Genomic DNA, 12,649 nt, shown 5'->3' with positions numbered 1-12,649 from the left:
GGGAAAACAGACAAAGCATGAGAAGGAGCTGTGTGGAGCCTTCACTGGAGTGGGGACTTCCCCTGCTGTGCTTGGGAGCTGCATTTATGTTTAGGTCCTTGCCCTTGGTCTTGCCTTGCAGGTAAGCCTGTGCCCAGCCCTGTACCTGGCTGATTCTCGCCTTGCCTTGCTGACTTGACGTTCTAGCTTGACCTTGGACTTGGCTCATCACTGCAGACTGGTGTGGGATTCACTGGACACAGCCATGAACCTCTCTGCTCTCGCTCACATACCACGGGGCCACATCATCCTGTCGGTGGGGATATCCTCCTGCCTGCTTTGCTGTCACCTTAGCTCGTTCCCTTGAGGAGCAACCCACTCTTGCCCCTCCCTGACAGTTATTATCCCCACTTTACAGAATGAACATAATATAATCATTAAAGTGTGGGCACATGGTGGCTGCATAAAGTTGCAACAGCTTTTACTTTTCCTTGCCAGCTGAAATGCAAACTGCCACTCACCTCCCACCGCTCTGGGGATCTATTGAGAAGAACACGGGGCATGTCGTGGCCCACACTGCATTTACATGTCAAGGTTTCAGAAAGAAATGAGCTCTTCTTCCACGTATAGCAGCTGAAAAGCAATTACTGCCCTTGCCTCTGCTATGGAGGCTTTCACTAGTGTGTTTTCTTCTGCACTGGTGTCACACTGAGGGCACTGCACAGGGTCATTTTCTGATGATGGATGGTAACTCCCTGAGCTTCAATGGCCCAACATGTGTCTGAGCTCAAGAGGCTTGAGGGAAATTGGGTTTCCAGGATGAGTTCTTGCTGAGACCTGACCTAAAGTACTGTGTTTCTAATTGAGTTTACTCCTTTGAATCCAAGCCTGCAGAGAAAGCAACAGCAAACGCACAGAGGGAGCATCCTCTGTTTGGACTCTGCATCAACTGTTCCCGCCCCAAACTCATCCTTCCTCTGCTTTCCAAACAGCAGCCAGCACCAGCCCTGGAGTCATCTGTTTGCCTTGCCACTCATGAAAGCACAGATATGGAGAATGAAGGGGGTTAATCTGTGCCTTCCTCCCTCTGGAAGGAAGGGGTCAGGTGCTGAGGAACCCCCAGGCGTTATAAACATGGACCAACTGGACTCAGGCTTTTCCAGAGGATGCATTAGCTGAAGCCGCCGGCTCAGGACAGGAAGCGAATACTGGAGAAAAGGGAGCAAGAGCATGTAATCAATGGTGTCTTGCCTCAAAACCTGTAAGCTTATGTCATTGAGTCCTTGGTCCATTCAAAGGTCCTCCCCAAAAGACTCTGAGCCTGGTCTGAACTCCATTAGTGTGTCTCCAGAGCCATTTTTAGTCCTCTTGTTTTGTATTCATCATGTCGGCTCTCACAATGAACAGCTAAATGCTCGGTGCAATACCTTTGGCCGGTTCATCCTTCACCGATACCCGTTCTCCACATTTTTCTTAACAGCTTACAGGGGGAAGGTGAGTTTTGGTGTATAGCACATGGCTATGCAGAGAAATCCGCATCCTTGGATGTGCTCAGTGTGGTGGTGGAAAACCTCTGAAGCTCTCCTGAAGCACAGTCCCCCACACTCCGTTGCGATGTCCCTCTCAAATATCTCAGAGCTTCTGGGAGGGTGAGTGGGAGGTCCAAATGTGACCACTACTACTAATCCCTATTTGGGACCACATTCCTGTCCCAGCCTGCTCTCCCTATCTTGCATGCCTTGCTGGGACACTGTCTCCTGCAACCAGAATCCCACCTGCTAGAGAAGGCACCCCAACGGCGTCTGGGTGAAGCTGTGAGATGGAGCTGCTCTGGTCTTTCCAGTCCTCCCAGGAAATGAAGAGACACCTTAAAATATTTGGTTATTTTTAATAGCATAAAAGGTGTTAGCAACTTGTGCAGGACAGAAGAGACAGAAAGGTGTGAAACTTCGCTCGTGTAATCTATGGTGGAGTCTACAATATCTGTAGGGCCCTCTGTCCTCCTCTTTTCCTTCCCACCCTGCTGAGTCTTTGCTGGCAGAGCGGGTCATGTTGGCGTGTCCCTTATAGCTCTGGAAGTATAGATGCTCGGTGGTGGTTCTGCATGTCCTTCTGTTTCACCTCCATTGAGATGTCTGTGAGGTCTCGGATAAACTGCTGAATCTAGGGTGGGGGAGAGAGTGGCAGAGCTCAGAGCGGGGATGGGGACAGGAGGCAGAGGGGAGCTTGTTGGCCCTTTTGGAGGGCAAATTTCACCAACCAAACTGAGCAGGACAATAAGGCGTTTGCCCGGCTGGATCTGCACCACCAGAATGGCCTTTTGTGAGTGAGTCTGAGTTCAGGGCAAGGGTGAATGAAACCAAACCTTGGCCATGGGTTCATCTGCATCCCCGGCATCCCCCGCCCCAGCCTGCCTAGTTCCCACTCCTTCTTCCCCCAGAGGGACCCACATCCTGCTCCGCCTCCTGGGATGAGACAGGTTTGCCTGGTGTCTTCTACCCATTCCCCTTGCCCAAGAGAGAGCCCAGGTGAAAAGGAGGGTGTCTGCTGAACACATGGATTTCTCTGGGCTCTCCCCTCCTTTTGGGCAGCTGAGGGTCATTGCTGCTCCTCTCTCTGGGCAGGGAGAAGGGGTCTGGCTTGGCTCTACCATGGTCAGCTGTCTGTGGCTGTCATCCATCGGCACGTTCAGGTTTGCTTTCAGCTGCGTGCTCACACACTGGAAGAGGTTGAGGATGGCCAGCTTGATGGTGCCCAGCTCCTGGGTCTTCTTGGCAGTCGTGTTCTGGATGTCAGCCCAGCGAGTCTCCTGAGAGGAGAGGAGACATGCAACATGGGGAGGTGCCCCAGCAAACATGCTGCTTCAGCACTGGAAACCCTGGCTTGGAGACACTAACTTCTGCACTCATCTGTTTTGCTAGAAAGAACCTGTCCTTGCCCAGAGCTGTGCTGCAGGCTTGGTGTAGTGGAATCACATCCAGGAACCACCACAGCTGCTGCTTGCCCCAGGAACCTCTCCATCTCTCTGACAGTTCCTGCAGTCCTCACTACGTCGGGTCGTCCCTTCAGGCCCCATTTGCACTCCCCACAGCAGGGCTAGCTGATACCCTGGGAGCAGCACATCCCACTGCCACCCTCCCAGACCAGGTGCTTTCCAGCTTTGCCTGATGGCACCCAACTCCTGGAGCGTGGAGTATCCAAGAAGGCAATTTGGAAAGGACCCCTCAGAATGATGGGAAGGGAGCGGAGGCCAGCAGAGCTGAGGGTATTTTCAAGGGCTACCAAGATGATGAGGGGACTGGAACACCTCTCTTGTGAAGAAAGGCTGAGGGATTTGGGTCTCTTCAGGCTGGAAAAAAGATGCCTGAGGGGGGATCTTATCAACGCTTATCAATACTGAAAGGGGGGGTGTCAGGAGGGTGGGGCCAGGCTCTTTTCAGGACAAGGGGACAGGACAAGGGGTAACGGGCACAAACTTGACCATAGGGAGTTCCACCTCAACAGGAGGAGGAACTTCTTTGCTGTGAGGGTGGCAGAGCCCTGGCACAGGCTGCCCCGAGAGGTGGGGGAGTCTCCGTCTCTGGAGACATCCCAAACCCGCCTGGAGGCGTTCCTGTGCCACCTGCTGTGGGTGACCCTGCTCTGGCAGGGGGTTGGACTGGGTGATCTCCAGAGGTCCCTGCCAACCCCCACCGTTCTGTGACTCTGTGATTCTGCATGCTGAGCACTGGCTACACATTGATGTGCCTCATCACAGCCCAGTTTACCACCAGTGTGGTCGCTTTTGGACTGGTAAGGAGGGAGGAGAAGAGGTGAGCCCTGGTGGGCAGATGCTGTGCAAAGGGTGATAGCAAATAATGAAAATAAGCAAAACCAGCTTCACTCTGAGGCCTGAGCCATGGACCGTGAAGACCACAAGACATGTCACACTGAGGCCCCATTACAGGGATGATGCTGCAAGGAATGGTGAATGGAAATGAGTATGATCCAGCTAGACAAACCCAATGGGCATGTGGTGGAATATTCTTAGTTTTTTTCGCCAAGGCAGACCTCCCAAAGCCTGGTTAGCTGATCTCCTTTGACTATGGGTTCAAGCAAGAACTGAAAGATCACAATGGCTTTGCGAGGGCCTTGTTTTAACCCGTGATGTAACCTGTAACCTGCTCCAGACTTGGTCTGTCATTCTTTTCTATAATTCCTTGGAGGGACGAAATTAGACAACTCCTCCAATTAAAAGGACTGCTATTGGGCCTTACCATGACCCTATGGCTTACGGATGAGCCACCAGCTGGTCCTGTCACAGCCAAGCCTTGGAGATTTTCCCCTGCCCGCCCCACATTTCCTCACCCAGGAGAGGATGTCACTTTGAGCCTGGTCAAAACGTAGTTGGAGCTGCACCAGCTCATTTTTGTACTGCAGGATCTCAGCTTCTTTCTCTTCCATGTACTGGTCCAGGAGCACCTTGGCTTGCTCAGACATTTCCTTGTGCCTCTGTTGTGACTGCAGCAGGTCCTTGTGCATCCTCACCAGCGTCTTGTAGCGCGAAATGACTTCCCGGATCTCCTCAAACTGCAGCACAGGGCTCCTGGTGTTAGTAAGCCTCCTGCCCTCCCCTCATCATGATTGCAAGTCTCATGCTGTTTGGCACCCTGCCCTGACCAGGGACAACACCTTCCCCAGATGAAACACTTATCAACACTTATAAATACTTAAAGGGTGGGTGTCAGGAGGATGGGGCCAGGCTCTTTTCAGTGGTGCCCGGGGACAGGACAAGGGGTAACGGGCACAAACTTGACCATAGGGAGTTCCACCTAAACACGAGGAGGAACTTCTTTGCTGTGAGGGTGGCAGAGCCCTGGCACAGGCTGCCCCGAGAGGTGGTGGAGTCTCTGTCTCTGGAGACATCCCAAACCCGCCTGGAGGTGTTCCTGTGCCATCTGCTCTGGGTGACCCTGCTCTGGCAGGGGGTTGGACTGGGTGATCTCCAGAGGTCCCTTCCAACCCCCACCGTTCTGTGATTCTGTGTGATTTTGTGATTCTGTGAAAGGTCTTCTCTTCTTGACGAGACTACTGCCCCAATTGGTTTGTGAGCTTCATCACATCCCCTGTATGATGACATCCCACTGTACAGTTCCAGAGCTGTCACTGCCATAAGCAAGGGGAGATATTGCACGTCTTCCCCAGGTGAGCAGTGCTCTGGCAAAACACAAAGCACAGCTACAACTGACAGGGCCGAGTCAGCTAGAAATGGGAGGGGGGCAGCTGGGACTGCAGGAGCATGAGCAATCCATGGAGTGATGCCTGGGCATCTTTGAGAGAGGGCACAGCTTTTTTGACAACTGCCTGGGTTCCCATTCACAGGCAGCTTTTCAATTCTCCCAACCTACCAATGTGACATGAAAGAATGACAAAAAAAATGGTTCCCATTCCCCTCAGCCCCGTGTTTTTCCCCCTTCGAACAGTTTTTCTTTGGTTTTGTCAAGGCTTCACCTCCTTTTCTGGTTCTTCTCCCCTAACTCTGGTCCCTTTGGCACACCTTGGTTGCAGGGAACCTCCTTCCATCCCATCTGAGGTCTCTGGGTTTGATCAAGTGTTATGATTTCCCTGGAATTGCCTATCTCCTCTAGGTTTAACACCCACATAAAGTTCTCCTCGAGGCCATGATCTGTCTCTGTCATGTCCAAACTCACCTGTGAGATCTTCACTACATCCTCCAGGTATTTGTTGAAGATCGAGTACTTCTGCACTCTGTTGCAGAGTTTCTGGTGCTTATTTCTCAGGGCCTCCAGTTTCCCCTTAGCTCTCAAAAGCTCACTCTCCTTTTGCATCTTATTCTCTCTCTCTCTGATGGCTTTCTTCAGAGCTTGCATTCGCATCTTATCATTTTCCTGGTGGTGTTTGTCCCACCAACACACATACATTCACACACACAGAGCGAAAAGAAAACAAGGGAAGATGGAGCTGGGTCATTCAGCAGCAGTGGGAGGAGGTGCCATCACAAAGGAGAGACCAGCACTGGAGCACCCCGGGAGCATTTTCACTCCCTGTTTGACAGGGCCATTGCTCTTGCATTGACCCTTTGGTCTTGGAGACAGGCATCTGGGATGACTCTCTGATTTTCAGGTCTACTGGTATCTGTCCCTGGAAGACACCCAGGTGTCAACGGTGGGGACAGGCTGTGACCCTTCTGGGGGGATGCTTGGGGTCTCCAGGAGATCACTCTGGTACAGGACAAGCTCTCTCCTGCCCAAGCCCTACCAGGGCTTTCCACAGCTGTGGTACAAAACCCTGTGCCCTGCCAGTCCTGTTCCTCATGCCTCCAGGCTCAAGGGAGGCTTGGACAGGGCTTGGCCCAAGATTGTCTCCCAAGAGAGGGAAGGAGGTGGTGGTGTGGTTCAGGGTCATGTCAGTCGAGCAGGTGTACCTTTAAAGTCTTCCCAGATTCCTCCATGTGGGTTTTCAGCTGCGCCTCCTTAGCATGGAGGTCCCTCCACTGACAGGTTATGACTTTCATCCGCTCCCTGAAGTCCTGGCAACACCAGAGTGAGTGTGACATGGCTGCCCGCACCTGGAGCCAGTCACCGGCTCACTGCTCCCCTCCACAAAACCACAAGCCCTGCCGACCACGCCCCAGCACCCTTCCATCTTTCTCACCTCTTCCTTCACCTCCAGACCCTTTTGCATCTGTTCAACTTGTTTCTTCTTTGCCTGGAAGCGAAGAAATGGAGACGGGGTGTCGTCCTCTGTCAGTCTGAGTTTTCTGTCGCACAAGTTTTCCTTAAGGTTACACGCTGGGTCCAGTACCTTGGCAGGGTGTTGGCTTGCTCTGCCCCATCACCCCACTGTGTCCCAGGTGGGGTGACAGGGCAGAACAACCCAACACCATCTCAGATCCCATTTGGCAGCATGGCATCCCCACCTCTCCCCAGTGGGGATCCCACTGACAGAGCAAGGGGGTGGGACAGGGCTGGAGAAGGGAGGTACAGGAGGAGACTGAAGTGGTGGAGATAAGGGATGGGAGTTTGTCACGGTGTGGGGAGGAGGGATAGAGGAGACAGGAGAGGAGGATGGAGGGGATGGAGGTGGATGGAGAAGCCCCCTCACCTGAGCAAGGGCAGGCAGTTCTGCTTGTACTGCATGCGAAAATAGGCCGACAGGTCCTCATCGCCCATGTTGGCCATCGCTCCAGCCACCAGCAGGGCCCAGAAAGCCCAGGTTCTCCTAGCACTGCTCCCCTCCCAAGCCAGCCCAGGAGCTCTCCTGCAATCCTGAGGGCTCGGTGTTGCACAGGAGAGGCAGCTGGGCAGGGGACAAGCCCCTGGGTGCCTCTTGCCTCCACTTTCCCAGGACCTTCCTTGCCCCAGTCGTGCCTTTGGCCGCCAGCTCTTCGTGGCCAATTGGCGTGGAATGGTTGCTGTGGGCAGTTGGAAGATGCTCAGGTGGTTACTTGGCAACCAAAGCAGGGTGATGCCCCCACGCCAGCAAGGGGGGCTGACCACTGTGTCCAGCACCAGGACCCTCCAGCACTAAAGGAAAGCTGAACAAATGCGGATTTCTTTCCCTTCCTCCCACTTTCTCTGGTTCCTTCTCTGCTAAAAATCAGCCCCTGTGTCCTGTGACCTCTGCTGTGTTGGGCAGGTGTTTCAGCGCCCCAACATCCATTTCACTGTCTCAGAGTTCAGGGCAGGAGCTCCCCCCTTCTCTCCCAAAACACCAGATGGAAAGACAGTTAAATTGAGGGCACATCCTCAGGGATGCTTGATCACTGTATCACCCATGGTTTCCTCTCTGTGTGGGACTGAGGTATACCATTCTCTAAAATGTTACAGATTTTAAAATTTTTTAATTTTTTTTTTTTCCCCCCAGAACAAGGCATTTGAGCAAGGTCCATTGCCCAAAATAAGGGGTGGTATTCATGGGCTGGGTGGGGGAAAACCTACAGATGATGGTGACCTCGGGGTCTGCTCCTTCCATGAGAGATTTCACCCTCCGAGTTTTGCTTCTGTCCATCTCACTTCCTCACTGGCTTAACAGGCAAGAACATTTCTGTGAGCTACTGAAGCTGAAACACCCCTGGCTTGGAGGGGAGAAGTCTTAATTTCTGTTAAAACCCTGACTTGCATCAGGGAAATTGTTTTCAGGCAAACGTCACCCCTTGCTCATTATAAACCAACAAGAGCTGGGGAAGGTCTGCCAGATCCGTCACTGCTTGAAACAGCAAGAAGATGTATGGCCCAGGAAGGGACCATTCGTTACATGAGAGACGCTTCATTTAGAGACAAATGACCCAAGGCAAAGCAGTGAATACGCCTGGCTTTTATTACTGAGGTTCAAATTGGTCCCGTCAGCAACAGGTGATTTCCCCTCTGTCCATCCCGAGGTCATCATGGGGCTGTTCCCATCCTGACAGGTCAGGCAGATTAAACCTGGTCTTCTGCAGCAGTTTCTGGACCTTGGCATGGACAAGGCTCGCCTGGGAGCAGGGCCTGTGCCAGCCTGCAAGGTGAGGGGGCTCAGCCCTTCCTCCAGCAGGCAGGGATCCCCTCTGAAAAGTCCTTCCCACTCTTGCATCCCCTGGGCTGGAGGAGCTGCTGGTCCCCAGCAGAGCATGGGAACCCACCAGACAAGCGACCAGGAAGGTCTCAGAATGTCTGAACGTCACGTGCTTGCTGCCGAGCTGGGAGCTGGGGCAGAGCCTGTCTGGGAAGCGACAGTGGCGTGTTCTGTCGAACAAGCCAAGCTGCGGAGCCACGTGTGTCCTTGTCCTCTGGTGGCTGAACTGTGCTGTCTGAAATTAAGAAAAACCCTACAGCTTCGGGGAGAGCAGTCTGAGGCAGCTGCTGGGCACCAGGATCAGCACTTCAAGCAATTACAGTTCATTTTCATTATGAATAATTGGAGACAGACATTTCCAAGGGGAAGCACTGGCTGACTTGCCAGTCTAACTGAGAATTCCCCCGTGTATGACATTTTGTCATGCAAATGACAGATGGGCTCCAGGGAGCAAGTGACATCATCAGTCACCTTCCTGCTCGTTAGGCATGCATAAAAACGAGGGGCTGCCCCTGTCCCTGTTTCCTTCTTCCTGAGGAGGTGCTGCCCTTCCGCAGCAAGGATTGAAAGTGCAGCCCATAATGAAATCCCTGGGGTTTTACCTTCCCCCGTAGGTAGCTGTGGGGTTCTCGCTTTCCACACTGAACCCTCCCAGCGAAGCTGCTGCTGCCAGCAGGCTTCCGAATGAAGGAGAAGTCACCACGGGGTTTTATTCTTATTGATCAGTAGAAGTTGGAGCTGAGTCCAAGGGGGGTCAATCAGGGCTCGATGGGGTTTTGGAGGCCTCCCAACACTCTTGTGCCCAGGGAAAGCCCCTCGCTGTGCATCCTTTTCATCCCGTGTTGGCAGTGGGGAGCTGCAGTGCCTGCTGGCTTAGCACAGCAGAGAGCCAAGCTCAGATCGCTTGTGTTCCTCTCAGCCTTTCTTGTGCGGCATCCCACAGACCATCACCAACATCATCTCAAGGACTCCCTCTGCTCTTGCCTCCACCTCCCCTGTTTCGGCAGACAGCAAAGCTGCTTGCACTGGGGATCTTTGTGTGCCCCGTCTGTACAGCACCTTGTGACGTTTGCTCCTTGTCATCACCCCAATGCCAAAATGACTAGCATAAAATACGTGCACTGCAGCAAACAGGATCCCCCAAACTCTATTCAGGGGTGTCATCTTCTGTGTGAGACAGTGAACTGGCTGAGAAAAGGACTGTTAAGTCTAGAAGATTTGGGATGTGGTGTGAGCTGCCCTGTGGTTACCAGGGTACCAGTGGTGTCTGCTAGGGTGTTGGGAAGGTGCTCTGGAGGGCAGGTCCCATGGACTCCCCTTGATGGGTTTCCCACCTGGCCCACAGGGCTGAGCTTCTCCAGGGACAATCCCAGGAGAATCCTGGACAGGGCAGTTGGGTCTGTCTGGGTACATTATTGGGATTCCCCCCTCTGCCGTTATTTTCTGAGTTCCTCAGTGATTGCACTGATGAAGCTTGTATGTGCTCATGGCTTTCTGTGGTGGTTTCCAGCATGGCTGGACCAGGGAATCACTCAGGGGTCCCCCCTGCCAGTGTTCCTCTGGGCTCGTTTGTGTTTGTACACCCTCTCACACATTGCTAAACTTGACCATGGGAAGTTCCACCTAAACATGAGGAGGAACTTCTTTGCTGTGCGGGTGGCAGAGCCCTGGCCCAGGCTGCCCCGAGAGGTGGGGGAGTCTCCGTCTCTGGAGACATTCCAAACCCGCCTGGAGGCGTTCCTGTGCCACCTGCTCTGGGTGATCCTGCTCTGGCAGGGGGTTGGACTAGATGATCTCCAGAGGTCCCTTCCAACCCTATGATTCTATGATTGCCCAACAGCCACCTCCAGCGCATCCAGGGTCTACTGGACCCCTTTGTGCTTGCATTGCCCCGCCACCAGCTCTGCGCAGAACCGCTGGCTGCTGTGGAGAGGACACCCGAGTCCAGCAACTGTATTGAAAAAATTAGTAAGGAATCAAGAGGGGGATTAGTGCCAAACAGCCATTATCCTGGGGAAATGGGGACAACCTGAACTAGGAATGGTGATCTCAGGTCTCATGGTTGGGAGAGGAGGAGGAAGACAAAGCAGTGCTCGGAGGAGGGATGTTCGGGATGGAGGGAGAGGAAACGCTGTGATTGTTGGAGAGGGAAAGACACGGGTGACCAACTGGGTCTGAAAATACACTTTGTGTGTATTTTCCCCTGAAGATGAAAAGGCTGCTGGCTGGCCTGACACAGAGACACCTGAATTTTAAGTACCCAGTGATACCCAGGTACCCTCCATGCAGCACCACGGTGCTCTGGGCCTCTGCACCGACTCCCTCCACTGTCTTGTAGCACCCTCCTCCCTGCAGGGCAGGCAAACCCAGATCATGAAGCACCCAAAACCACATGTTGTCCTGGCTCTTGCCTACTCCGAAAGCAACAGACCCTGTTAGCGGATCTGCTTCCCGGGGTGCTGGTGGGTGGGAGACCCTGAGCTGGGGTCGGACCTCTGCCCGCCTGGAGGGAAGCCGAGCAGGATGAGACCAGACCCTGCATTTCACAGCTATGGTGAAAGTGTTTGCAGACAGCTTTTTTTTTTTTTTTTTTTTTAAAAACATTCCTAATCACCATTTTCTTCTTTTATCCTCACACCCAGGTTTTATCTCCGAAAAACGCTTTCCTCCTCAATACACTATGCATTAAAAGAGTTTCTTCCTATTATGCTCTCCATAGCAACTGCATCAGCTTGCCATGAATAAATTACCTCTGACTTGACATCCCTTATTAGAATACAGAAAATGCCATTTCTGAGTCATAGCTACCCAGGAGAAACCTTTTCTGTTCATCCTTTAGGTGCATCCCCCACCTTTTTACTCTTTGAAGGAAACTGCATTATTTATTTATTTTTCTTTAAATCATCTCCTCTGCTTTTGAAGCCCCTGGAGTTGAAAGCTGATAGAAAACTGACACAGACTTTTCCTTCTGGCCTTCAGAAGCTCCCAGCGCAGTACAAAACACCTTTGGTGATAGCTGACTCCTCTGAATCTCGCTGGGCTCTGTATTGGCGTGATTTTGAATGGCCAAATCTCTTCCCAGCATCTTTGATAGAATCACAGAATCACAGAATGGTTCGGGTTGGAAGGGACCATAAAGCCCACCCAGTGCCACCCCCTGCCCTGGGCAGGGACACCTCCCACCAGCCCAGGTTGCTCCAAGCCCCGTCCAACCTGGCCTTGAACCCCTCCAGGGATGGGGCCGCCACAGCTTCTCTGGGCAACCTGGGCCAGGGGCTCACCACCCTCACAGCAAACAATTTCTTCCTCAGATCTCATCTAAATCTCCCCTCTTTCAGTTTAAAACCGTTCCCCCTCGTCCTATGGCTCCACTCCCTGATCCAGAGTCCCTCCCCAGCTTTTCTGGAGCCCCTTTAGGGACTGGAAGGGGCTCTAAGGTCTCCCCAGAGCCTTCTCTTCTCCAGGTTGAACCCCCCCAACTCTCTCAGCCTGTCCTCACAGCAGAGGGGCTCCAGCCCTCGGATCATCTTTGCGGCCCTCTGCTGGACCTGTTCCAACAGGTCCATGTCCTTCTTGTGCTGAGGGCTTTCCCCAGTTCTTAGGTCCCAAGGGACAGGCTTAAGGGGAAAGATGAGCGTCTATCCAGGGACACCATGGCACTGTATCTTGGTGGGAATAGACAGCATGGGGACATTCAAATACGGTATCTTCCTTGAGCGCCCAGGGATTTTTGAGGTTGTGGAGCGGTTCCCATGTGGAACTGGGACCGTCTGGAGCTGAAGAAAGATCCCTGCCCCACTCCAGGAGTCTGTCAAGCCTGAGATTCCTCCCAATTTGCCAAAGAACTTGAATTTTCTCTGGGACAGCGTGGCCGTGGCCCAGGAGAGGGAGCACTTATTAAACAAGTGTGCAGTCCCAGATGCAGTCCCGGTCCTGCCCTGTTTCCTTGCCCTGGGATAACTCCAGGCAGCCTTTCTGGTGGTGGGTAAGGGTCTGACCCTTCCACACAGCACACCTTCCTCTGCCCTGTTCCCATCCCTGCCCGCCCCTGCGATGCAAAAGCAGTTGATGCGTATGGCAAGGCAGGATAAATGTGCTGATCGGTAAGGGAAAGGGG

General features: G+C 53.1%; 1 protein-coding gene across 1 annotated transcript in view; it reads right to left on the bottom strand.

Moving 5' to 3' along the window:
- Window positions 1-2,043: 2,043 nt before the first annotated feature.
- The window catches only part of CCDC42 (coiled-coil domain containing 42), a 55,438-nt gene continuing 44,832 nt past the window's right edge, over window positions 2,044-12,649 (bottom strand). The window contains exons 2-8 of the mRNA XM_054221960.1: window positions 7,084-7,278; window positions 6,634-6,739; window positions 6,404-6,508; window positions 5,670-5,867; window positions 4,327-4,548; window positions 2,630-2,788; window positions 2,044-2,142 (exon numbers count right to left, since the gene is read on the bottom strand). Of these exons, the coding sequence (XP_054077935.1) occupies window positions 2,044-2,142; window positions 2,630-2,788; window positions 4,327-4,548; window positions 5,670-5,867; window positions 6,404-6,508; window positions 6,634-6,739; window positions 7,084-7,278 (1,084 nt within the window). The remainder of the gene's footprint in view (window positions 2,143-2,629; window positions 2,789-4,326; window positions 4,549-5,669; window positions 5,868-6,403; window positions 6,509-6,633; window positions 6,740-7,083; window positions 7,279-12,649) is intronic.

The sequence above is a fragment of the Rissa tridactyla genome, chromosome 15, assembly GCF_028500815.1.
Source record: "Rissa tridactyla isolate bRisTri1 chromosome 15, bRisTri1.patW.cur.20221130, whole genome shotgun sequence".
NCBI lineage: Eukaryota > Metazoa > Chordata > Aves > Charadriiformes > Laridae > Rissa > Rissa tridactyla.
Note: the sequence above shows the minus strand (reverse complement) of the source record. Positions and strands in the feature narration are given on the sequence as shown.